The 24,893-nt window shown below is 39.5% G+C and overlaps 4 protein-coding genes across 5 annotated transcripts; 2 read left to right on the top strand and 2 right to left on the bottom strand.

Annotated features, from left to right (window-relative positions):
• Window positions 1-3,083: 3,083 nt before the first annotated feature.
• Window positions 3,084-6,607, top strand: emc9 (ER membrane protein complex subunit 9). The gene is made up of 6 exons (XM_046854454.1): window positions 3,084-3,231; window positions 3,718-3,925; window positions 4,046-4,122; window positions 5,064-5,133; window positions 5,227-5,321; window positions 6,018-6,607. The coding sequence occupies exons 2-6, from the start codon at window positions 3,719-3,721 to the stop codon at window positions 6,196-6,198; spliced, it is 630 nt and encodes a 209-aa protein (XP_046710410.1). The 5' UTR covers window positions 3,084-3,231; window position 3,718; the 3' UTR covers window positions 6,199-6,607.
• A 293-nt stretch (window positions 6,608-6,900) lies between these two features.
• irf9 (interferon regulatory factor 9) lies at window positions 6,901-14,700 on the bottom strand. Of its 2 annotated transcripts, none has more exons than XM_046854452.1 (10): window positions 14,575-14,700; window positions 12,634-12,687; window positions 12,031-12,153; window positions 11,648-11,828; window positions 11,415-11,560; window positions 10,489-10,573; window positions 10,232-10,294; window positions 9,729-10,112; window positions 8,420-8,532; window positions 6,901-8,245 (listed from the first exon to the last, which is right to left on the bottom strand). In XM_046854452.1, the coding sequence occupies exons 2-10, from the start codon at window positions 12,685-12,687 to the stop codon at window positions 8,096-8,098; spliced, it is 1,299 nt and encodes a 432-aa protein (XP_046710408.1). In that variant the 5' UTR covers window positions 14,575-14,700; the 3' UTR covers window positions 6,901-8,095. The 2 variants fall into 2 exon arrangements, with proteins under 2 accessions (XP_046710408.1, XP_046710409.1); XM_046854453.1 differs by lacking the exon at window positions 14,575-14,700 and adding an exon at window positions 12,793-12,822.
• A 926-nt stretch (window positions 14,701-15,626) lies between these two features.
• Window positions 15,627-20,354, top strand: psme2 (proteasome activator subunit 2). The gene is made up of 11 exons (XM_046853620.1): window positions 15,627-15,772; window positions 17,312-17,344; window positions 17,463-17,525; window positions 18,243-18,329; window positions 18,406-18,451; window positions 18,559-18,656; window positions 18,768-18,836; window positions 19,442-19,509; window positions 19,817-19,871; window positions 19,958-20,044; window positions 20,131-20,354. The coding sequence occupies exons 1-11, from the start codon at window positions 15,734-15,736 to the stop codon at window positions 20,209-20,211; spliced, it is 726 nt and encodes a 241-aa protein (XP_046709576.1). The 5' UTR covers window positions 15,627-15,733; the 3' UTR covers window positions 20,212-20,354.
• A 601-nt stretch (window positions 20,355-20,955) lies between these two features.
• On the bottom strand, window positions 20,956-23,888 carry lsm5 (LSM5 homolog, U6 small nuclear RNA and mRNA degradation associated). Its single transcript, XM_046853621.1, has 5 exons — window positions 23,735-23,888; window positions 22,320-22,415; window positions 22,217-22,244; window positions 22,065-22,137; window positions 20,956-21,181 (listed from the first exon to the last, which is right to left on the bottom strand). Exons 1-5 carry the CDS (start codon window positions 23,778-23,780, stop codon window positions 21,149-21,151), a joined length of 276 nt encoding a protein of 91 aa, XP_046709577.1. The 5' UTR covers window positions 23,781-23,888; the 3' UTR covers window positions 20,956-21,148.
• Window positions 23,889-24,893: the final 1,005 nt, after the last annotated feature.

The raw sequence follows: 24,893 nt of genomic DNA, 5'->3' as shown, positions 1-24,893 counted from the left end.
TTGACATGGATACCTTCCCTTGTATGTTAAACCTGACATAAATTAAGCATGAATTAAGCAAACGTTTGATAGTTTTTTCATTTTAAATGCAAAAATGTTGTTGAATGCCTTTAATAACCCCCTTCGTGCAACACTGTGAAGGCAGAGGCACTGACGTTACAGGATGGGGAAACCATCAAGAGTACAATTGATGCCATCTAAAACAGGAGAGCAGTGGTGAGAATAACCAAAAGTAGATATCAGACTTCGAGGCACTGTGGCTGAGGACATGGGACAACAATGAAAAACGCAATCCTAACTCCCACGCAGTGAGGGCCTGCTTATTTCACAATGTTGTTAGCTGAATTATTGCCCTTGCCCTCATATGAGGGACCCAAGAAATGACCTCTGACCTTGACAACAACAAGTTGAAGTAAGAAAATGAATGCAGGCAAAAGATCAGAAACATGAGTAGCATAAGAAAAAATTTGCCATCAGCTGCCTTAAAGTCCGTCGTTCGCCAAATAGTACCAAAGTCATTCCCTGTGCTGACAGCATACCATGAATCAGTGTTAAAACCTAAACTTAAAAAGTGTACTAGACCTAGTTATTCGAACCATTTCAGGCAGCTTGGCCGGACTGAAATGGAAGAGCAGCCTAATACTGAGATCTTAATACTGAGAATACAGAGAAGGGTTGAGGTCAGAGCTCTATAGAGGGCTACTCAAGATCTTCCACTCCAATCCATGTAAACCAGATCTTCATGGAGCTCATTTTGTGCACAGCTGTATTGTCATGCAGGAACATGCAGAAACAGGTTTGGATCTTCTAGCTAAAGTGAAATTTAATGCTACCTCATCCAAACACATCCTATACAACTGTGTGATAACTTTGTGTTAACAGTTTTGGGTAGAACCATATGTGGCTGGAAAAGTCAATATAGTGTATAATTGCCAACAATGGTTTTACAACAAAGTATTAATGTTCGTAATTTGTGGTGTTTAAATACAATTGAAATGCACTTATCAATGAAACAATGAAATAATTTAAATATAAGTACGCTTAAATATGAAGTGGAGATGCACTGGAAATATTCTAAATAATAAAAAAAAGTTTCCAAAAAAAACCAAATTCATCGAGGCCACTCAGGGCAAAATTTGTTTTCACTTCACTTCTCCCCAGCTGTTTTTGCTTTTCAAATATTTATCCAAATGAACAGCGCAGAGGTTGCGGTTGGTGTTCTTTGACTATCAATGATTGAACTCTTTCAAATGTCCAGTGAATTCTAACCAAAATCCAAGTATTACATTTTTAAAAGTTATCCTTTTGTATATAAAAGACACAGAAATTCAAGTTAAGAAAACCTCCCAAGATGTGCCATCCTGGAAATGCTCAAACTGACTTACCCAGTCATCTAGGCTCCCAGTCAAATTTGGCCTTTTTCCAAATGCTTAAAAGTCTATGTCCCAAAAGCCGTGTCCCAAATTATCCATAGTCTAATGGCCATTTCCTAAATACTCACCTGTTTATTAGTCCTGTGTTGCTCTCACAAGTACATCGAATAAACGGTGTCTTGTCACTTTGTCAGTTGCTGATGTGAACATGAGTACCTTTTAAATTCACAGAACAGTAGGGATCTAATATGGATTCCATATTTACCAATAAGGCAAACCAATCAAACTCAAGGTCCTCGCGCCACTTCCAGCCTGCATATTCATTATATCCAGGTTGCAAGGTCATATATTTGTACCAAAACTGCTATATGAGTTATAATAGTAATATGTTTGACTCGATGGGTCCTGAAACGATGCCCCATTTAAACCTACAGGCATCCACAATCAACCATCTGAAAATGCTAATGTCTTTGTAGAGCACATTATGTTTTTACGATGTTTCAATCGTCATTTATTTCATTTACATTTACGGAATTTAGTCTACAGTCTAATCAGTCTACAACTGATTTTTTTATAAACAAAGCAAAGGTCTTCACCCGTCGCTTGAAGACAGCCAGGGACTCCTGTTCGGGCATCGAGGGGAAGTTTGTTTCACCAACTTGGTGCCAGAACAAAGATGAGCCCTTAAGGATACTTACCTCTCATTCTGAGAGAAGGTGGTACCAGTGGAGCAGTGCTGGAGGATCTCAGACAGCGTGGTGCAGTGCGAGGTGTGATGAGGTCTCTGAGGGTAAGATGGCGCTGATCTATTTTTGGCCTTGTAGGCATCAGTGTTTTGAATCTGATACGTGCAGCTACTGGAAGCCAGTGGATAAAGCAGCAGTGGGGTGGTGTGGGAGAACTTGGGCCGATTAAACGCAATTTGTGCAGTGGACGAATAGCGTTCAGGGGAAGACCTGCCAAACAGAGAGCTGCTGCAATCGTCTCGAAACGACAAGAAACTGAACAAGCACTTGAGCAGCCTGTGTGGACAGAAATGATCGAATCCTTCTGATGTTGTAGAGAAGGAACCAACAAGAACGAGTCACATTCGCAACATGTGAGTAGAAGGACAGTTGATTGTCCAAAGTTACCGCAAAGTTGCGATCGGTGGCTGAAGGGGAGAGCAGAGAATTTGGAGTTGAGTTGAATTCTGAGATCCTGTAGATGAATCACCAGGAATGACGAGCAGTTCGGGTTTTTTTTAACTAGTGTGAACATTAGACACAGTATTTAAGTTTGGCGATTAGAAAATCTAAGAGCTTTAGTCGGTGCTGTGAAGCTGCTTTGAGACAATGTCTGTTGTGAAAAAATAATAGAAATAAACTTGAATTTGGATTTAAGGAAATGAAACCACTCATTTCTGAACTTCAAATGTATATCCATAATCTATTTCTATTTGTAAAGCTGCTTCTTTGACATGTTCTACAAGTAAACTCAGTCTTAGTACAAACGTCTTTCCACAAGTGATAAAAGTTTAATGAAAGTTAAATGGTAGCACAAAACTATTTCGATGTACAAAACAAACTCAGTTCTGCAACGACTTGCCTTTTATATTCTACAGAAGCAGAACTTGGACAAGTAAGAAAATCAGATGAAAATCTCTGAAGCACCTTCAAGCGTCTGGGTTCAAGCGTCAGTACCCATGTTGGCCGAGAGGTGGCGGTAAAATCGCGCAGCGTTTCACTGTCTGGAAAAGGAGACGAAGAAGAACGCTCTGCGAATCATCATCACCACCATCATTATTATTACTGTTGTTATTATTATTATTTCAGATCATTCCTTTGATTAAATTTGATCCACGCGTTCAGAGGATAAAGTAAGTTCCCGGAAGTGTTGGGGGGTGGGGGGATTTTAAACAATTTAACGTGGAGGTTTTAAATTGAATTATAGCCAAAATATACGTTTATAATCTGCAAGTATGACGTCACAATATGTCCATGATTATATACGTGATCAAACTGCATTATAACACGTGAAATCATGTGTTTTGAATGAAATGGAGCTCAAGCAATAAGGTTATTATTATTATTATTATTATTATTATTATTATTATTTTAATTATGTGGTTTTTAAATGGCAATATGCTTAATAGAAAACCTTAACCGTACCCTCATCCTTTTAATATAATAACAACAACAATAAGAAGAAGAAGAAATGATGACATCACAGTATGTAGTACATCATTTACTGTGAGAGAACCAGGAGAAATATGACACCATTTTTTCCAAATGTAATTTTTTATAGAAATGATGTGTGTGTGTGTGTGTGTGTGTGTGTGTGTGTGTGTGTGTGTGTGATAAAGGATGACCGAGGTGGAGTTGTCCTGCTTGGCGTGTGTCAAGATGTTCCTGCACGCGAGTGTGTATCCGCGCTGCAGCGTGAACGGCCTGCTGTTGGCCCCTGCCGGAGGAAGAGGAGTGTGTGAGGAAGGTGTGTGTGTAACGGATTGTGTTCCTCTTCTGCACTCGCATCTTCCACTGGCCATGAGCGCCCAACTCGCCCTCACACAGGTACACACCGATGCTCCTCTGTCCACTCAAACCCGACAAGACCTGAGCTTTAGCAGGCGGCGTCTAATTTTACAGTAAAATCATAAAGCGTGGACGATGGCGGTTTCTCTTTCTGTGCAGGTGGACGTGTGGTGTTCTCAGACGCAGCAGAGGATCGTGGGGTATTACCAGGCAAACGCTAATCTGTCTGACAACAGGTGATGTGATTTTCAGGGGATAATTACATCAATAATGAATAATGAAATGGATTAAATCCTTTTGGGGTTTTTTTTTTTTTTTTGTTTACATAAACATTTGTGAACTTCAACATTTAAAGAGTTTACATTTTTAAAACAATAAAAAAAAGTTAAATAATATCTAAAATAATATTTTCTAAAAAACAAAATAGAAAAAAATACACTTTTTTTTACAGGAAACACGGAGAGTTTAACACAAAAACACACACACACACACACACACACACACACACACACACACACACGGCAGCCCATAGAATCCTGACAAACGAGAGAGAGATATCCCTGGAGGGGCTTTGGAAAGAAAGCGCAGCCGTGGAGCGCGTGTGGAGTCCGGAAAGGAAGAAATGCAAGGGAATACGTGTGACAGGGAAAACACAGACAAACATGCACCAAACATCTTCACATACCAACAATAACCGACAAGGAGTGTGGCTGAATGAGGGGTTTATATAGGAGCTGGGGATGAGTGAATAATGAGCCCCAGGTGTGCATTGTTGAAGCCGGGGGGCTTCAGGGAAAGCGGAGGTTTTGACGGCCGCTGAAGGGGACGTGGCAGGTGGATTTCTGACAATAATACAGTAAAAAGTATAAATTAAAAACATTACAGAAGTAACAAAAAAAAGCTCCACGTGGGTCGGGGTAAAAAAAAGGTCGATAAGCGGCCATTTGGTCGTTCAGCGGGCGCACATTTCGGTCGAAAAAACTGTTCGCTAAGCGAAAAGGCTGATGTCCGAGCCGTTCGAGAAGCGGGGTACCACTGTATTTCGATTTGATATTATAGTTTTTAAAAATGTCCTGTACAATAATTTAACAGCAACGTACATGAAAAACATCAGAAACCACCTCATTAGTGGGTGATAACGAGAGTAACCTGTGTTTTTCATATTTTTATTTTTCAGTCCGACTGCATGTGCTTTCAAAATGGCTGACAAAATCCTAGAGAACAGCAACAATGCGGTGTTACTGATGGTACACACACACACACACACACACACACATTAATAAGTTTCTATGAATATGCATCACGTGTCCATGTGTATAATTAAACTCCGTCTGTCTTAGATTGATGGAAAAAAAATGTCACCTGGATATCGTGTTCCTCCAATAGTGATGTACGAACATAAAGACTCGTGTTGGACCTTAAAAGACAAACACACGTAAGTGTATTAAAGTCCCCTACTGAGGCTGTGAGCCCTGTCCCATCGCTCCCGAGGCTCTGTCCCAAATTTTCAGGAGTCTAATGGTCATTTCAGAAATGCTACCTTTGTCCAATAGTTGTCTCCCAATTGTTTTGGAGACTGGCCATGTCCCAAATAGTCCTGTCTAATGGCCATGTCCCAAATGCTCCTGAGTCCCAAACACTCCAGAGACTAATGGCCATGTCCCAAACACTCCAGAGACTAATGGCCATGTCTCAAACACTTCAGAGAGTAATGGCCATGTCCCAAACACTCCAGAGACACAGATACACTCCAGAGACTGATGTCCATGTCCCAGACACTCCAAAGACTAATGATCATGTCCCAAACACTCCAGAGACACAGATACACTCCAGAGACTAATGATCATGTCCCAAACACTCCAGAGACACTGATACACTCCAGAGACTAATGATCATGTCCCAAACACCCCAAAGACTAATGGTTATGTCCCAAACATTTCAGAGACTAATGGCCATGTCCCAAAAACCCTAAAGATTAATGGCCATATCCCAAACATTTCAGAGACTAATGGTCATGTCCCAAATGCTCCTTAGTCGATTGTTCGATGTTATAATTAGATATATTACACTTGTGACCGTACAACACCTACAGAACGCTTTGTGAGTGTTTTATTTTTCTATTCCTTTACAGAATAATGCTCCACCAGTGGGAAGAAACTCGAGCAATCACCTCTCAGTTACTAAACTCGAAAGACCACATGCTGTTGGTTGATTTCGACAGCCATCTGGATGACATCACAAAGGACTGGACCAATCAGAAACTCAACGCTAAGATCACGGAGCTCATCTGTCCAGCTAACGGCAACATGTGAACATTAACGTTATCACCACCTGAAAAGCGTGCGAAGAAAACAGCGAATTCTTTGGAATCAAAATTCTAGAACTTTTTATTATTTATTTTTATTTCATTATATATTTTTTGTATTTATTAATAATGAATACTTCATTCATGTTCTGCCTGTATACATCAGAGTATAATAATGCGAATAAAAAAAAAGGATTTTATATTAAAGTTAATTTATATATTAATTTATATGAATTAATTTGTATTGATTTGTTCATGTAATAATGACTTACATTGAATTATGAGTTTATATTTATTGATTGTTGGGGATGGCAACAGTTCTGAGTGTATTCATGAAGTGTATTTTCTCAGGACACAAAATGTCATTAATTTTCTTTATTTGGTAAAAAATAATAATAAAAAAATTATTAAAACAATTGCATAGAAAATGTCCATTTGCGTGTGTGTGTGTGTGTGTGTGTGTGTGTGTATAAAAGTCCTAGTAAACTACAGAATTGTTTTGTATGTTTTTGTCCTGAAATCTTCTACATGAGCTCTACAACTAAAAGTTCAAGACAGTGATATTTTTAATGTTATTTACTTACATTAAAAAAATGTTTTATATAATTTACTGCCTAAGAAGCAATGCATTATATATTTTTTTCTTTTCTTGCCATAACAAAAGTTTTCTCGTTATAACGACTTCGTGATTTCGACATAACAAACCATCTTTCCTTGTGATCATTATTTATTTATTTATTAATTTTTTCTGTGTATTCGGCATAAGAGCGAAATTAGTAACTCGAAATAGAGATTTCAGACGCCGATACGTACTCCACGATATACGCCAAAAATATTTACAATCGTGAGAAAACAACAACAAAAAAATGCATATCATCTTAGGACTTCCATAGATGATGTACTTTAGTGTAAATTCTTCACCCTTTTTGACTTGCAACAAAATTTAGCAACAGTGCCATCTGTTGGTACACAGAAGTGGCGCATGACCTCCAATGTTAAATTTTAGCAAAATTAGCAACGACATGTATCGAAAAACCAAACAATTTAGGTTGATTCCTGTTCGCATTAAACCTGCACTATATGATTTACAAATCATAGGCAAACAAATTTGTGCTTAAATGCATACAGTGAAATCAAGTGTATATATTTTTTTTACCACAGCATGTTCAAATTTCCTACACTGATTATTTAGAAGAGGTTGATTTCTTTTCTATAAAAGCAGCAATATCCATAGATCAGATCACAGGTTATGGATCTAACACACTATTATCGCATAAGTAATGGCAGATGTTCCACACAAATGCTTCCAAAAATAGATTAGTAATGTGGTCATGAAGCATAGAAATGTGTCATTGGGATAAGACATTTATTTAACATTTATAGAAAGAGTGTTGGTCTGTTTAATTCACTTTTCAAAAGGCGTAAAATGGAGACAGACTGGCAAAGGGACGACCTTCTACAGGGGCTATAATGTGCATGAGAACAGGAACTAACAGTACATATAACCATCAACGTATAAAACTTGCACTGTGCCATCGCTTAATAAATTAAAAAAATGTTGTCCAGGAAGAAAAAAAAACAATTCCTGATGTGCTGATCATCATAATGATATAATAATGCCAATTTGAATGGTTGTTGTTTTTTTGTACTCATGAAAAAGATCTCCTCTAAACAAGGACATTTGCAAAAGTCAATAAAATTGCTAAGGTGAATTAGCAATGATGTGTTGGGTTTTTCCCCGTGTATTAGTGTTTTACAATAAAAAAAATCGGGTTTGTTGATAGTTTTGAAGATGCATAATGTCGTGAAAGGAGGAACTTGAAATGCTCCGTGTAGTGCGTACTCGAAATCCCTCACAAACTTTTCTGCAGACATCACACAGACTAGAGCAGATCGATGCTAAGTTAGTGCACAGTGAGTGTCTGTTCAGAAAACTCCACAAGATTGAGCGTGATTTCTCCTGATGGAGACTGCTGAGCCAAGCTTTGAAGCAAGGAGATGGAGTCTGTCAGCGACTGAAACTGGATCTGCTTCTCAGCCCAGGGAAGACCGATCTGAGAGAGAGAGAGAGAGAGAGAGAGAGAGAGAGAGAGAGAGACAGGTCATTACATCATACTTGATTTGAGTTTTCAAATAAAGCAAATAAAGTTCATTTATTAGAAATCATTAACAACAACAGCAGAGCCAAGTACAGTGAGTTTGTCCTTCACTGGTCCCTCAGGTTTTACCTTAATAATGATGAGTTTCTTAGAAAGATCATCTCCTTCCAAAAGTTCCTCTCCAAAACAGAGTGTGATCTCAGTTTCAGGTAGTTTCCCTCCGTTTTGGAACTGCTCCAACTCTAAAAAAGAATAAGAACAAGTACACAAACCATGTAGTTGAGTTAAAGTAAAAATAAAATGAAAAGTGTCCCTTTAATCTTTCACTTGAATAAAAGTACAAAAGTATTTGCCTTCAAATGTACTTAAGTAGTCCAAAGTACTACGATTTTTCCTATTATTATTATTTTTGTCCCGAGACTCTTCACTTAATCAACTGTCGAAAGACACTAACGTGACTCTCGGCACAACGTGACCATAAACCCAAAACCTTCTTTTTAAACCTCTTCAAATAAATAGTCTGGGAGTCTGGAGTTTCTTCATCATTTGTTCATGATCAGTAGATTCACCAAGCGCCAATTCGAAACAAAACAGAGCGTGTGCTCGACCCTGATTGGTAACTGGTACGTTTTTATCCTTCGTAAAAAAAAAGGGACAACTGATCTTACAAAATGTAGCAAAAAGTCTCCCCAAAAAAATACTTCAGCGAAATACAGATACATGAAAATGTACTTAAGTAAATACATTTACCGTATTTTCTGGACTGTAAGCCGCCACTTTTTCCCCACGCTTTGAACCCTGCGGCTTAAACAACGAAGCAGCTAATCTATGGATTTTCCTGGGTTTTTTGCCGGTTTCACAAACTTTAAGCCAAAAAACTGAGCCCCATAACATTAGACCAATGAAATTGCCGAACGGGTTCAGGTGAACCAATGAAAAAAAAAAATATTCACCGATGGTGATTTTTAAACACACGACGATGCCAAAAGATAAACTCTCAAGAGAAATAGTTGTGAAAGGAAGGAGGAAGACAGAGAACAATGACTTTCTTGGTAGGCTACTGTTTAGATACAAGCCGTGTAACAGACACTGTCTTTCATTAAAGCCTGTGTAAAGTTCATTAGTTTCAGTGTAGACACTGCACGGCGGCTTATTTATGTTCAAAATAAAAATCTTTGTCAAATTGAGTAGGTGCGGCTTATATTTGGGTGCGCTTAATAGTCCGGAAATTACGGTACTTCATTACTGGATGTTGATGCGACTTAAAAACTAAAAATTTATTATAACAAACAGGCAACTCATTAGCGAATGATACCACGAGCTGATCCAAGAATGCGCACCAAGTTAAACACCTAAAGACCCACTTTAACACCACTTCCTTCTGCTCCAAAGAGAACCAATGAAACCACAAGGAGCCTCACTGTAGCAGCAACTTTACCCTGTTTGAAGAATTGTTTGTTAAAGATCAGCGCCGGCTTCACGCCCCTCTCCATCTTGCTCGCCGTGTCTGTCAGCGTGTGAGGTCCCCTCCAGAAAACCCTTCCCTGACACAGACGTTTGGCGTAAACCCCTCGACTCGAAGTGGTAAGAACAATGCCGTTGCTCATGAACGGCAGGAGGGTGGAAATGGAGTCGATCTGATCAGGAGAGAGCTCCGAGGTAGGAGGAGCAGGTAGAGGAACCCGAGGGAAACTGAAGCCGTTCGCCAAGGGCGGAGCTGGAGATGGCGGGACGAACGCAATGCGAACGTCGTCGCTCATCACCTCTCTTTTAAGCACCTCCAGTCCGAGGTAGTAAACCCTGATTAGGAACGAGGGACATTCTACAAGAAAGAGAGAAAGCAAGAGAAAGTGAGGCTTTTAAATTGGGTGTGGCCAAAGATTTGAATCAAACACTCAACTGAACATCACAATTCGAACTGATCCTTTATTTCGGAATTACCTCGGACATGTGCAGGAGGAGCGTCGGTTTCCAACGTGAGGTTCAACTGTATCTCATCAATGACTGGAGACGAGACACAAATATTTGATTATATTATATTAAATGATAGTATAGTATTCTAATATATTACATAACATATAAACCATATGTTATATAACTACAATATAACCCCAAACCCCTAAAAAAATACGGGTTTGTGAGATTTGCAAATCATTGTATTCTGTGTTTATTTACATTTTACGTGACGACTCTCTCACCTCCGTCTCTCTTTATCATATCAGTACACTCTGTTTGTTGATCTGGGTGAAGTTCGATGTCATTTCCTGTAGCGGCGTCGAATTCCTGCAAGAAAAAAAAGCAGAATATTTTTGGCTGTCGTTCATCCAAATAAAACAAACTTTCCTGCAAATGGTGGATTTGGTAGAGCCCGGTACTGTCACTGCTGGGGCCCTTGCGCAAGGCCCTCAACTGCTTAAAAAAGTCACAACTACACAGTTCCTGTCACTAGTTTGGGAACACAGAGTCTTTTATGGTTTTTGAGAGACACGTGCATGTTCCTTTGGCTCATAAGCAACAACCTGGTAAAAATATTTACTATAGCCAACAAATACATAAATGTCCAGGTGTTCCACTGTATTTTCCTTGAAAAAGAACAGCTTTCCAACGCTCTCTGCATCCGGTTCGTTTCTCCAAAAGCTCAAAACTTTGCTGCGCCTCTTGTAAAACCTGCCGAAGACGTTCTTCACTAGTTGGAGATTTCGTTGTGATGCAGTTCATCCGAGAGCAGTTGAACAGGATTTAGGTGCGGCGTCTGGGCAGGTCGTTCCATGATAGACGACACTCCAGACGACTCTCTAAATGACGCTTACAGAACTTGGACGTACGTCGTCTCGTCATGCGGTGAATTCCTTTCACCTGGAATAAATCTTTCCTGCTCTAAAACAACCCCAAAAACGTTCCACTCATTCACTATGCAATCCATGTGTGTTTTTTGGCTGTTTGTTGCATCGACACAAAAAGAACATGAATGTGTCTCAAAAACCACGAAAGAGTGTTTCCAATCTAGGCACTGCACATCACTTTAGGTCATGATGGTTTCACAGATCTAGATCCAGAGATCCAGAGCCATTTATATGTCCAGTACACACGTTTTTTTGTTACTATAGAAAGGAGAATGTCTCACCACGCTGATGCTCTGAACAGCCACCGCCTCCTCTTTAATCCGTTTCTTTGGACTCTCGTTGCATATCGCCAAGTTGCTCCTCCTCTTTCTCAGTTTGCTCTTCCTCACGTCTTTCTCCTCGTCTTCTCGCTTCACCACGGTCAGTCCTGTGCAGATAAACACAATAAAGTTTGTTTTCTGCTAAATGCAGTATATAAGCGCTCGACGGACGGACAGACAGACAGACGCATCACCTTGTTCATCGAGCGGGACGAGCCGGTAGACTTTGTACGGCTCAGAGATGTCGAGCTGTGACCTTTCAGTGACCTCTTGAAACTCAGTACTTTTATTCAGAGCACAGCGCAGACGTGTTTTCCATGAAGCAGGACCAGCAGGGTCATTCTCAGACAGCTTCCCTTTAAACTCAGCCCATGCCTACACACACACACACACACACACACACACACACAGTCACAGGCCGTGCCACAGCCCACATAATGTATCCCACCGTATCCTGTTTAAGATCCTGTGTGTTTTTACCAGCACATAACCAAACCCGTGAAAGCAGAAGTGGACGCGACTGAAGGGTTTTTCCGTAAATAAATTCATAAATATTTTGTATAAAGTCGAATCACACCTTAAAGATGGCGGCGTCCTCGTCACTGCGGAAGTCGTGTTTTGCGGCGTGTTTCCACGGGATACGGAACATCGTCTTCTCATCATCGTCCCATACGAGGCCGTGATACTTGCCACTGCTCACCTACGCACACACACACACACACACACACACACACACACACACACACACACACACACACACACACACACACATACACACACAAAAAAACATACACAAACATTCACATACACAAACACACACACATGCACACAAACACACGCACAAACACATACACACACACACAAACAAACATACACAAACAATCACATACACAAACACAAACAAACATACACAAACACATACACACACACACACACAAACAAACACAAACACGCACACAAACACATACACACAAACCAACACAAACACACACAAACAAACAAACACGCACAAACACACACACACACACACACACACACACAAACACATATACACATAATAATTATAAGCAAGGAATGTTTTTTCTGTAGTGTGTTGTGAAAGAAAGAAAGAAAGAAAGAAAGAAAGAAAGAAAGAAAGAAAGAAAGAAAGAAAGAAAGAAAGAAAGAAAGATGTTCTCACCTGTTCCACCATCCATGACCGTAGTCGGCGTGTGCAGCGGATTTTCGGGGGCATCTGAAACGACAAAAACTCTGCTTTTCATTTCTCCATGAGATTTTGGACTTGTATGAGCTGCTGACTGTCTCACAGCTGATCAGATTTTCTCGTCTTATTAACAACCTGAGTTTATTCTGGAAGGTGACGAACAACGTGGCCTTGGAAACGTAACAGGAAAAAAAAGTGCAAAAAAAAACTAAACAGCAACAACTTTTTAAATGCGGAAGCTCCAGAGATCTGCAATGTCGAAATGCTTACGAAGTTGAGGCCTGCAGTGATTTACAAATCTTATAAACCCATATTTTATTTAAAATAAAACAATAAAACATAAAATGTTTAACTTGAGAATATATATATAACATTTTAAGGAAAAAATACGGTCATTTTGTATTTGATGGTTCCAACACGCCTCAAAAAAGTCGGCACAGGGCCGTGTTTACCTCCGTGTGGCATCACGTCTTCTGTCCGTTTATGAGATTTGAAAACCATTTCATTCTGTTTATAATTATATTTTACATTTATATGTTTATGGGTAAAACGATGGAAACTATCTATCTATTTATAATTCTCTATCTATCTATCTATCTATCTATCTATCTATCTATCTATCTATCTATCTATCTGTAAAACCTCAATTAAAAAAAGTTGGGACACTGTGTAAAATGTAAATATAAACAATTTGATGGATGCAACAAGCTCAAAAAAAGTTGGGACAGGCAACAAAAGTCTGGAAAAAAAAGTAACTGCTTTTCAAATGAAACACTTGAAGAAACATTAAAACACAACAAAAAAAACCCCCAGAACTGTTGAGCAGCTAAAATCCTGTATCAGACACCTATGGGACAACATTCCTCTCCGAATATTTCCACAGCTGGTCCCTTTAGTTCCCAGATGTATACGGAGTTGCACAGTGGTCCTGTCCTGACTTTAAACATGAATAATTAAACATTTTAAGAGAAATGTTTATGATGTTCTTACGATTCCGTATAGCGCAGTTATTAATGTACTTTATAGAAGCAAAAGTACTGGAACACCTGCCTTTCCAGCCATATGTGCTTCCCTTAACTTTTACTATAAACTCGGAGGAAAACAAACGCCAAACAGAATGTCTTTTAAATCCGGTAGTACAATGAGCAAAAAAGAATCCACACAAAATATCCACAGCCATGCGCCGAAATCTAGTGAAACATCTGAGACAGCAATGCACGAATGAAGACTGAATTCGTTCTTAAAAAGGAGAAACCAACGGCGAGATCAGAGAGCCGGTGTACACTGGTACACTAACAACTAAACATAGCCATAAAAACAAACAGTCATTGATATCACTAACAACCACCACACGGAAGGGGTGAAGGTCTCACAATCCAAGACTTTGAGAGCAGAAATATAGAAGCCGTACCACAAAATGAAACTTCGTATTATCTGGTAGAATTGTGCCTGATGGATCGTGAAACCAGTGAGAAAATCCCAACACCAGAAAAGGTTTCATCAGAAATTTACAGTAAAGTTTATGATCCTTTCGAATCGGCTGCTTCTACTGATGTCATAATAAGTGCAGGTTCGTTTCCAGCTCAGGGGATATAAAGGAAAAGGGAAGTTTTGAAAGCAATCTACAGGTCATGCCATTCACTTGGGACAATTCAGCGATACTTAGTTACATATCAATAATCAGCTTATTACACATATATAATTTAATACATGCATATTATTTTTGCATTCCAGAAGCAAAACTTCACCCACCACCAGTCTGTTTATTTCACAACACCTCGTAAGAGAAACTATTATTATTATTACAATGTTTCATAAACAAAAAAAATTTAACGACGAATAGTGATAACATGTAACAATTGTATATAAAGATCCGTCACGTGAACGAAAGTAGAATCGATTTTAAGTTTCGTTTACCTTCTGTCCGAGTGTTTGTGCTGCTCCGTAGTGAAAGGGTGTGGGTTTAAGTGTATGCGTGTGTGTGTGTGTGTGTGTCTGATCTCTGGTCTGATCACATACCCAGTACCGTTCCCGTTTCTTGGAAATCACATGATCACTGTGAACTCGGCTTGAACCTTTTCATCATGACCGCCAGAGGGCGACAAAGACAAAGACGTTACAGAATAGAAAAAGCGCGTGGTGTATGTTATTGACCTATTTTAAATAGGGCTTTCCAACTGGATGGATGGATGGATGGATGGATGGATGGATGGATGGATGGATAGATAGATAGATAGATAGATAGATAGATAGATAGATAGATAGATAGATAGATAGATAGATAGATAGATATTACACATCGATTTTTTTTTTGCAATACTGTGCAAAGTGATACTGTAAAAAACAAAAAAAAGACGATGAAATTGTTTTTGCATATCTGCCTTATTAATGTTTTATTCATATGAAATAAATATATATAATACACATTGTTTAGGGTGTGTAAGACTTTTGTACAAGTGTTGTATGGTGTATTTTATTTGGTTTCAAGTCACGTGACAATTTATTGGGGGACATCGGGTGGCAACAGAACATGTTTTTAAGGTGTTGAAGGTGCATTTAAGGTGGACTCGATTCATTCGAAAGTTTTTTTTTTTTTTTTTACCATTTTCCTGACTTAAAATCCGACTAAATAAATGACTCAGATTTAAATATTAATATAAAGATTGTTTTGGATCTGGAAGTGGGTTGGTGCTTGTTAATACAAATGATCCATTTGTAATAAATATAGAGTTAAAAGAGAAAACTGTATACACTAAATGTTGGGGTTTTTTTTGTAGATGTTTTGATAAAACATTTCTACATTGCTGATAACACAAACCCGATGAGGACAGAGGGGCAGTGGCTCTAGTCACAGGACCACCCCTATGAGAAAGGTCCTGTTAATGCAGGTCGACTGTAAGTGTGTGTGTGTGTGTGTGTGTGTGTGTGTGTGTGTGTGTGTGTGTTTGCAGTCCACCTTAAGACTCGTGTAGGTGGAGCCTAAGAGAAAGCGAAAGTGTAAGAGGAAACGTTGTGGAAAAGTCCCTCAGCTCATCTCAGTGCACTCACGTCCAAATCCGACTTCAACTGCTCCAAAATGTCCAAATTCAAGATCAATCGTGACAATGAGCTCAAGGTGAGACACACACACACACACACTTCTACACACACTTCTACACCCATACACACACCTGTATATTACAGACTTGGAAGATCACCGGCAGCTATGGATGAGGACCTCTATGCGGGTTTTTATATCTGTTTAGGGGACCGTCAAACATAGCATCAGGACAAAGTTTTGACCTTGTGAGGACATTCCTGGGAGGGCTGGTTAAGGCTTTGGACTTTGGATCGGAAGGTCACATGTTCAAATCCCACCACCAGCAAGCTGGGCCCTTGAGCGAGGCCCTTAACCCTTCCCTGCTCAGGCGCTCTGGATGAGGGCGTCTGCCAAATGCCATCAAATGTAATCTCCTGTTTGTTTAGACGGAACGTTTGTATTAATGAGCTGCAGTAGTACATGATCATTTCACAAACTTGTGTGTTGACGTAGTTTCAGCTAAGAGAAGATTCATGGTTCATACAGGTTTAAATATTCCCACTGGCTGTGTGTGTGTGTGTGTGTGTGTGTGTTTTAGATTTAAAATGAGGGAATACTTTAATAGTAAAAGTTTGTGTGTGCACGTGTGTGTGTGTGTGTGTGTGTGTGTGTGTGTGTGTGTGTGTGTGTGTGTGTGCTCGTATTCAAGCCCATGTAAGATGCTATATAATGCTTTTATAATTTAAAAGTAAATAAAACAAAACATATCTAAATAAAAACCTGGATTTATCCCAAAGATTCGGTTTCAACTAAAAAACCATAACCATCTTCTCACTGAAACCGAAACTCAAGTTTTTCCCTGACCCCCGAATGCTTCACCTGAAATTACTCACTGAATCTTCCATAGTGCACTTAATCAATGCCGGCCATTTTGTAGTGAGGTTCGGAACCTGAGCAAACGACTTTATTCTCTACATTTTCAATCCCATACTGAAATCTGATATATGGCAAGATATGCAAAGTATGTTCATGTTCTTGTTTGGATTTCAAAGATATAGAAATATATTTCAGATTCTCACATACATGCGGCATATATTTCAAAATATTACAAACATGGCCATTTGTATATATTTAACATATAATTTCTCAAATACACATATATATGACACATCCACACTGGAGTACAACTCAAACCTGAATGCCACACTGCACTGAAACTCAAACCTGAACTCCACACTGCACTGAAACTCAAACCTGAACTCCACACTGCACTGAAACTCAAACCTGAACTCCACACTGCACTAAAACTCAAACCTGAATGCCACTTTGCACTAAAAAAATCAATCCTGAACTTCACACTAACTAAAACTCAATTCTGAACTCCACACTGTGCTAAAACTCAATTCTGAACTCCACACTGTACTAAAACTCAATTCTGAACTCCACACTATACTAAAACTCAATTCTGAACTTCACACTGTACCAAAACTCAATTCTGAACCCCACACTGTACCGAAACTCAATCCTGAACTCAGTATTAAACCTAACAAACTTTTTTTTATACAATGCTTCATAATGTTCAGCTGATCTCTTCATAAATTACGGTTAATTGTTGTGTTTCGTTTTTCTCTGCAGGTTCAAAACTATCGCCATTCACTGTACCAGAAGGTAAAAGATCTCCAGAACATTCACCAGGAGCTGCATTTATACCTTCTTTTCTCTAAATTATTTTCATAATAATTCACTATTTATTATTATTATTTATAATTTTTATTTTCACATTCAGGCAGAAGATCTTTTTTCCAATCACATCCCAAGGAAGATTTCTCAGCTGGACAATCTGATTCAGGTAAAAACCAATCAAGTGACCAAACATAGGATTCAAAAAATGTATATTAAATGTACATTACACTGAGAAACGTTTGTAGATCTGCATGTGCATTTTAAACATTCCAATCCACATTTAGTTGAGTTAAGCTCCACTCTTCTGGGAAGATGTTTCACTAGATTTTGTGGAGATCCCTTCAGCCATAAGGGTGGTAGTAAAGTCAGGTAGTGATGTAGGTGAGAAGGGTAGGAGGTTCCTGGGGTGCAGTCAGCGTTCACATTTATCCCAAAGGTGTTTAATAGCGTTGAGATCAGAGCTTTAGAGCAGGAGATCTTCCACTCCAACCCAAAGCAAATCTTCATGGAGCTGGATTTGTTTAGGTTTGGTTTGTTAGGTTTGGGTCTCCTAGTTTACAGATGTAACGTTGTGGAACGTCAATGAAACACGTCAGTATTTGTTCTCATCTACACCTGAGCAGTTATGGGGTTAAGGGCCTTGCTCAGGGGCCCAGTACTGGCAGCTTAGTGTGCCTGGGATTTGAACTCAGAACCTTCAAGTCCACAACCTTAACCACCTCCCATATACCCTCTGTTTAGAATGAGCGTAAACACCTGTTTTTTTTGTTTTGTTTTTTATATACATATAATAAAAAATAAATGCACTACTTCCAACCAATCAGCATTCAGAATCCAGCAGCGTCATGGTGTATAGCGGTCATATTGATGCTCTTCATTTCAGGAGGAGGAACTGTGCGTCTCGGACTTCTCTTCCCTCCACGCTCCACTCGATATTCCCATTCCCGATCCTCCAAACCCAGACGAGGAGGTTAGCCTTGCTTATTTAAGCAAACGATCTTATTTCAATTTGTTTATTTTATAAGTGAAATTCTTGGGGTTTTTAGGAAATGGAGACGGACAAAAACGACGAGGAGGAGAAGAAGAAGAAGCGTAAGATTTTCTCAGATAGTCTCATAGACCTGGAGGTTCTCTGGTGGGTTTCCTCCGGTCGCGTTTTTTCTAAACAGCAGCATTTTTGTTTTTCATTCCCAAAAAAGGGCCTGTGTGCGGCTTTATCAAAGGAAACGAGAAGATCATGAAGCTGCTGGATGTGGTGAAGCCGGAGATCACGGGACTTAAAGAGACATGCATCACTGTGAGTAAAAGAAAAGGAGGAATGTTGCTGTTTAATTGGTTGGAGAGTAATGCAGTACTGTAGTGTGTGTAGATGTTTTAATGGTATCATGAATGTGTCTTTATTGTGTAGGTTTCCTGCTGGATTTCGCTGCTGATTCCTAAGATCGAGGACGGAAACGACTTTGGAGTGGCGATCCAGGTCTGTTTATGTTGCATAGGGGAACCAATTAGGACGGGGTATTTCAAGGCTCCAGACTTTTCCAGCCATCTGTAGGTCTGCCCATGCTATAGGATGTCTAGCATGAAATTTATCCTTCACTTGAACAAGACCCATAACCTGTTCCAGCACAAAGTCAGCTCCATAAACAGATGGTTTCCATGGGTTGTAGTGGAACATCTGGAGTGGCGTTACTGAGGATGGGCGCTGTAAATGCATCGTGCAGTACCTGTGCACACCACTAGTCTTAGCTCCCTGCCAGTGTTTTTCAGCGAATGAAAATGAAACCTTTTTGATTTAGGCCACTCCCACTTCAGACGAAACGTCTGGATATATATTGGATCCAGTTTTTAAAAATGAACTCTGGGAAACAGTGCTTCAGGAATTAAAACCAGTCGATATACCAGACATAAAATGATGCATTTTTTTTACGATTTATGGAAGTTTTTTGGTCGTTATACCAAGTTCTGCTGAGAGGGGTCTCTGTAGGATATAGAGAACCTAGAATCGTTTACTTCTAAAGTTCCAAGACGTGTTTTCTGGACGTTTAATTATTTCTCGGCGCTTTGCTTGTGCTTTGATTTCAGGAGAAGATCCTCGAGCGGATTGCAGCTGTGAAAACCAAACTGGAAGGATTTCAGACCAACATTAACAAGTAAAAATTGAATACATGTTTATTAGATATACATTGGGACACCTGACTGACCTGCTTTTGAGGCAAACTTACACCAGTAGCTGATTTTAAGAGCAATCCACACAAATCTCCATGTGGACACATTCTGGTCAAACATCTTCCCAGAAAAGTGGAGGTTTTTAAGAGTAAATCGGGACTAATCGCATATTAACCTGATGGTCAGGTGTCCACTGGTCTTTGTCTATAGAGTATATAAACATTGTTATAATTATCTATAGCTATATATACCATATTCTACTTACCACTGTGTGTGTGTGTGTGTGTGTAGATATTTTTCAGAGCGAGGCGACGCTGTAGCCAAAGCCTCCAAAGAAACTCATGTGGTGAGAAGAGTGAAAAAAAAAAAACGCTCCATGTCTCCATAACGGTTACCTGTGGATCACTAAACTAAACGAGTGTGTGATTACAGATGGACTACCGTTCGCTCGTCCACGAGAAAGACGAAGCAGCGTACTGCGAGATCCGGGTCATCCTCCTGGACATCCGCGGATATTATGTCTGTACTCCGTTCCGTTGTGTTTTACGCACTAACGTAGAAATAACATGGATTTTGAGGTAACTCGCTTGTACGTGTGTCTGCAGGCGGAGCTCTACGACATCATCAGCAAGAACCTGGAGAAGGTGGTGAACCCGAAAGGAGAAGAGAAACCCTCCATGTACTGAGAGCGGGACGGCGGCCTTGTCCTCACACGCCTGACCTCACGTCTGCTGAAAGAAACCGTCGCCGTTGGATACTTCTGAGCAACTACAACTACACATGTAACCACACACAAATCTGAAATAAAACCCTCAGGTTTAATATGAAACCTGTGACTCCGCCCCTTTTTTCCAGACTGAAATTCTGATTTTGCTCTCGGGCTTCATCCCAAACACCAGTGCACTTCTATTAGTAGTGTAGGGTAGCTATTTAGGGTCCTGTCCCAAATTCACCATCTTACTAGAATGCTAGTGATCAGTGTTCTTACTAGGATGGCAGCAGTTTTTTGGCTGCGTCCCAAATGCCAATGTTCTCCCCTAGTTAGTGTTACTCAAATCGTTTTTTCATACTAATATGGTGTTTTAGGGCTCGGCCTCAAACACCAGGGTTCTTTCTAGTCCATAAATTAAGCAAATACTCGTCAGTCAGACATTTTCTAGGGTAAACTAGTGTGTCCTTAAAAGAACGCTGGCTGTGTCCCAAATGCTAGTGGTGTCCCCCCCCGTGTGCATGTCCCTAAATAGTCCCACACTCACAATGAATGATGACATCACCAAATGCACGAGCCAATCAGGAGTCGGTATGCAAATATTTCCTATTGCGCAGATTTCAATTCAGTACATTTAGAACTTGGCTTGGAATTTAATTCGAGCGAGACTCCCCCGGTGGTCACACGCGTGTACTGCAGAGTATCATTGGATTAAAGAGCGTTCAGGCTCCACAAAAGCCTTTATTCATCAATAACAGGAAAGAACTCTTCATTCTGACACACTATCAGATGTCGTACTAACTCAGACACAGCTTTTTTTTTACGTTAAAAAAAATTATACAATCAATCAAAAACATAACATTTCTATAAAAAAAAAAAAAAAAAGGAGAAAAACACAGCTGCAGTGGTTCGGCTCACACCTCCGGTCCTTCACCTCCAGGGATCAACTGCAAACACACCGGTTTATCATCACATGCAATTCATTATTCATCATTAATCACTGTTCAGCGTTTACCATCGGCTCTGTCCCAAACTCATCTGCCCCTCTCTAATTAGTGTACTTATCGGTTTCAGACTCCGCCCCATGTGCCGGTGGTCTCCTGGAACACTGGGTGAAGTGAGATCACTAACTAGTGTCCATACTAGAGTGTTGGCCTTTATAGGGCTCTGTCCCAAACCAGTTCTCGGTTTAGAAATGTGTCCCAACCCTTAGTGCTAATACCTCATCAGTGGTCTTATTAGTGCACTAGAAATTTTAGGGCTCTGTCCCAAATCAATGCTTTTGCTAGTAGATCTGTCATTTATGGGCTCTGTCCCATACACTGGATGGATGGGAATTTAGCTCACGGCCAAATAATTCAACCTCCACTAATTTAAATGTTTTTCAAAAAGCCCATCAACCCATCCTTCAATCCATCCATATATCTCTCCATTTATTTATTTATTTCTCCATTTATTTATTTCTCCATTTATTTATTTATTTATTTCTCCATTTACTTATTTCTCCATTTATTTCTCCATATATTTATTTATTTCTCCATTTATTTATTTATTTCTCCATTTATTTATTTATTTCTCCATATATTTATTTCGATGGATGGATGGATGGATGGATGGATGGATATTTAGCTCCCAGACCAATAATTAGAATGATGCTGAAGTTCCATCCTGAACACTAGTTCTCTGTTTTTAAATGAACGCTCGTATTGGAACTTCAGACATTTTCGGGGCTCTGTCCCAAATCTTCAGGCCCTATATTGTAGCACGCAATGTTGACTCTGTGTTTAAGAGTGAAAGGCTTGTTGTCGGGACCCGGCCCCGAGCACCCACCATGGTGATGTTGTTCCCGTTGAGGAGGATCTGATCCAGTTTCGTTATCCGTCGTCCCTCGGGCGTGATCTCACTGCGACAATCACAAGCACAGTCAGAAACCCGTATCGTACAAACGTGAGAAAGGAGCGTAAAAAGAAAATGGTACGTACAACTCAGTGACGTCCTCGAGCACCATGTCTGATCACACAGCGGTCAAGGACAATGAGAGAGGAACGTTCTGAAAGAGCATGCTAAAGTGTTAAGAAAGGATACTGACAAAATCGTCGAACCCCAGCAAGGTCCCCACGATCTCTTTATCGTTCTTCATGACTATGTGAATCCGGGAGCCGATACATTTATCCACCAACTCTGTGTAAAATAAACAATCAGATACACAAATAAAATCAATCCATAAAAACACACAGCAGCAATGCAAACTGGCACCAGGTGGAATCTGATTGGTTAGAATTATTCTTTATGGTGTTACAGTTTGAGCAGTGCTCATTCAAATTTCCTGCACATCTAATCGGCCAATCGGATTCCTCCGTTTCATACCTAGGAGTTTAGTTACTGCAACGGAGAAGCCGTCTATAGGAAAGGACTGAGCAGACGCTTGAGAACTTCTTGAGAAAACTTGAGTCGTTTAATGTATACATGAGCATGAGATGCAGTGACATCATGCTGGATACTGGGGACTCCCTCTGGAGAGCTTGGGGTTGGTAGTGGAGACTGGTAACCATCATGGAGAATTCCACAGAAGAGCATTTTCAGCAGGAGGATATTTCAATCTCTCCTTCCATACATTAATCCCTGCCTCCCTTGATCCATCCATCAATTTCTACATCTCTCTCTCTATAAATCTCTCCATCCATCCATCAAATCATTTTTTCCATCTCTCTATAAATAAATCTCTCTCTATTTATCCATCAATTTCTCCATCTATCCATCTCTTCCTCCTGGGGCTTTAACTTACAGACAAATATGGCAATTTTTTATGTCTATACAATTTATTGGTTTGACTTGTATTTTTTATTATATATATTTTTTTAAACTGAACCTTTGTGGCAAAAAGACATTTATTAAAAAACTTAGTATTTTTATTATCTAAAAATACTAAAAAATACTGCATAATTTAATTGTTTGATAGACTATTCTATTTTATTTATTTATTTATTTATGATGTGACTAAAAGAGAAAAAATATTAAATTAAAATAACATCCGGGTATTTTACCTTCCTGACTGCTTGAAGTAAAACCCTGAGGTAAAACTTTATTTCTTTTAAGAAAAGCGTCATCAGAACGTTTCTTAAAGAAGCCAAATCCTCACATAAAGACACTTTTAATCATCTAATTCGAGTTTAATAATCAGGAAATAAATAAAAACAGTCATTTAAAATAAGATTATTACTAAACAACTAAACATGCGTTTCGCTGGTTGCGTCCCAAACCACACACTCGAGCACTACATAGCGCGTAGGGTACTTCAGAGAGTCCGTGATATTTAGACATTCTGTGTAGTGCGTCCATGTGTGATTTGGGACGCAACCATTGTTTGTTAATTGTGAGCACAAATGCACGTCTATTCTCACACACGGCTACGTGAGGACAACATATATACTTATAAACACCATTAAACATCGTGAATGACTTTAATAAAATAACAGTAACGTTTATATCCGCGTTCTTACCCAAAGGTAGCAACTGTGAAGGGGTTGAAACCGGTGTTGCCGCCATTTTGCAAACAACGCGACCCGGAACTGGAATTGACCGAGTGCAACCGGAAGTTTTTGAGGACCCTGGCCTGTTTTTTTTATTGTATATAATATTTATACGTGAAGCAAAGCGCAAAAGGTCCAATTATATAAAATTGGGTTCACATGTAGTAATTAAGCACTTATTTACTGCATACTTTAAATGATAAAAAACGTTCCTTTCGTTTCTACAAAAACAACAAACAAATTCGGTCCTCCATTGATATAAAGATTCGCTTTGACAAAATAAATCTATACACGTCCAGATCCTCCCTCAGATCCTCACACACTTTTGACCAATGTTCTTTACTGGTTATTCTTCACAGAGAAGTTCGATAGGATTGAGGTGCGGTGACTGGGCAGGTCGTTCCATGATAGATTTCACTCCAGTCGGACGTGTTCGTCGCTTCGGTTCCAATGAGCCGCAGTCCAGACGGAACACCTGCTTGTGTGCCTGCAGGAGTTCAGCCAGTCTGATCAGATTCTTCTGTGAAAGCCACTATTGTCAAATTTTGAATGAAGACAGACAGTCTTTCAAAAACAATGTAGGCGTCTGCATTTTCAAATTAGTCACAGACCCACAGATCCACGTTCTAACACGTTTAAGCTACTGATTTAATAATAAAAACCATAAACATATAAAGGAGAAAAAAACTCTTTATTCGTACAGACACTAAAAAAAATGAAGTATTCAAGATCTCAAAAAAAAAAAAAAAAAGACAAGTGCTGGACTCAGAAAAGAATCCTTTCCAATTTATTAAGTCTAAAATCCCAAAAGAATCAAAGGTGCATGAAGGAAAAATGTATAAAACACTGAAAATGACACAGCAAAGAAAAACCAAAATATTGTACAGCTAAACTGATGTTTGAAAATCGAACAAAGAGATCTGGAGGATGAAACCCGGTAGTCATGGATCACGACGTGGGTGTCCCCGGGTCAACAAGGGTGGAGTTCAACGTGTCCTGGAGCAGCCGTTCAGAACGCAGAACACTTGCTAGTAGCACGGGGCTACTGTAATTGAGTAGTGAAAACTTAAGCGGTCATAAACTCCGTCCTTGTGGTCCCAGGACCCATTTTAACAGGAAGATTCAAACC

This window comes from Silurus meridionalis, chromosome 7, assembly GCF_014805685.1.
Source record: "Silurus meridionalis isolate SWU-2019-XX chromosome 7, ASM1480568v1, whole genome shotgun sequence".
In the NCBI taxonomy this organism is placed as follows: domain Eukaryota; kingdom Metazoa; phylum Chordata; class Actinopteri; order Siluriformes; family Siluridae; genus Silurus; species Silurus meridionalis.
The sequence above is the reverse complement of the archived record's forward strand: the minus strand, read 5'-3'. Positions and strand labels throughout refer to the sequence as shown.

Excerpts from the sequence above, each read along its gene's own strand:
- irf9 (XM_046854452.1), bottom strand. The coding sequence starts at position 12,687 with ATGCCCCCGAAAATCCGCTGCACACGCCGACTACGGTCATGGATGGTG. Across the intron at positions 12,154-12,633 it reads GGTCATGGATGGTGGAACAG|GTGAGCAGTGGCAAGTATCA; the intron begins GTGAGAACATCT and ends GTGTGTGCGTAG. Across the intron at positions 8,533-9,728 it reads CAAACAATTCTTCAAACAGG|AGTTGGAGCAGTTCCAAAAC; the intron begins GTAAAGTTGCTG and ends ATTCTTTTTTAG.
- emc9 (XM_046854454.1), top strand. The coding sequence starts at position 3,719 with ATGACCGAGGTGGAGTTGTCCTGCTTGGCGTGTGTCAAGATGTTCCTG. Across the intron at positions 3,926-4,045 it reads CCCAACTCGCCCTCACACAG|GTGGACGTGTGGTGTTCTCA; the intron begins GTACACACCGAT and ends CTTTCTGTGCAG. Across the intron at positions 5,134-5,226 it reads ACAATGCGGTGTTACTGATG|ATTGATGGAAAAAAAATGTC; the intron begins GTACACACACAC and ends CGTCTGTCTTAG.
- psme2 (XM_046853620.1), top strand. The coding sequence starts at position 15,734 with ATGTCCAAATTCAAGATCAATCGTGACAATGAGCTCAAG. Across the intron at positions 18,452-18,558 it reads GGAGGAGAAGAAGAAGAAGC|GGCCTGTGTGCGGCTTTATC; the intron begins GTAAGATTTTCT and ends TTCCCAAAAAAG. Across the intron at positions 20,045-20,130 it reads TGGACATCCGCGGATATTAT|GCGGAGCTCTACGACATCAT; the intron begins GTCTGTACTCCG and ends GTGTGTCTGCAG.
- lsm5 (XM_046853621.1), bottom strand. The coding sequence starts at position 23,780 with ATGGCGGCAACACCGGTTTCAACCCCTTCACAGTTGCTACCTTTGG. Across the intron at positions 22,245-22,319 it reads GGGGTTCGACGATTTTGTCA|ACATGGTGCTCGAGGACGTC; the intron begins GTATCCTTTCTT and ends CTGTGTGATCAG. Across the intron at positions 21,182-22,064 it reads ACGGGAACAACATCACCATG|TTGATCCCTGGAGGTGAAGG; the intron begins GTGGGTGCTCGG and ends GTGTGTTTGCAG.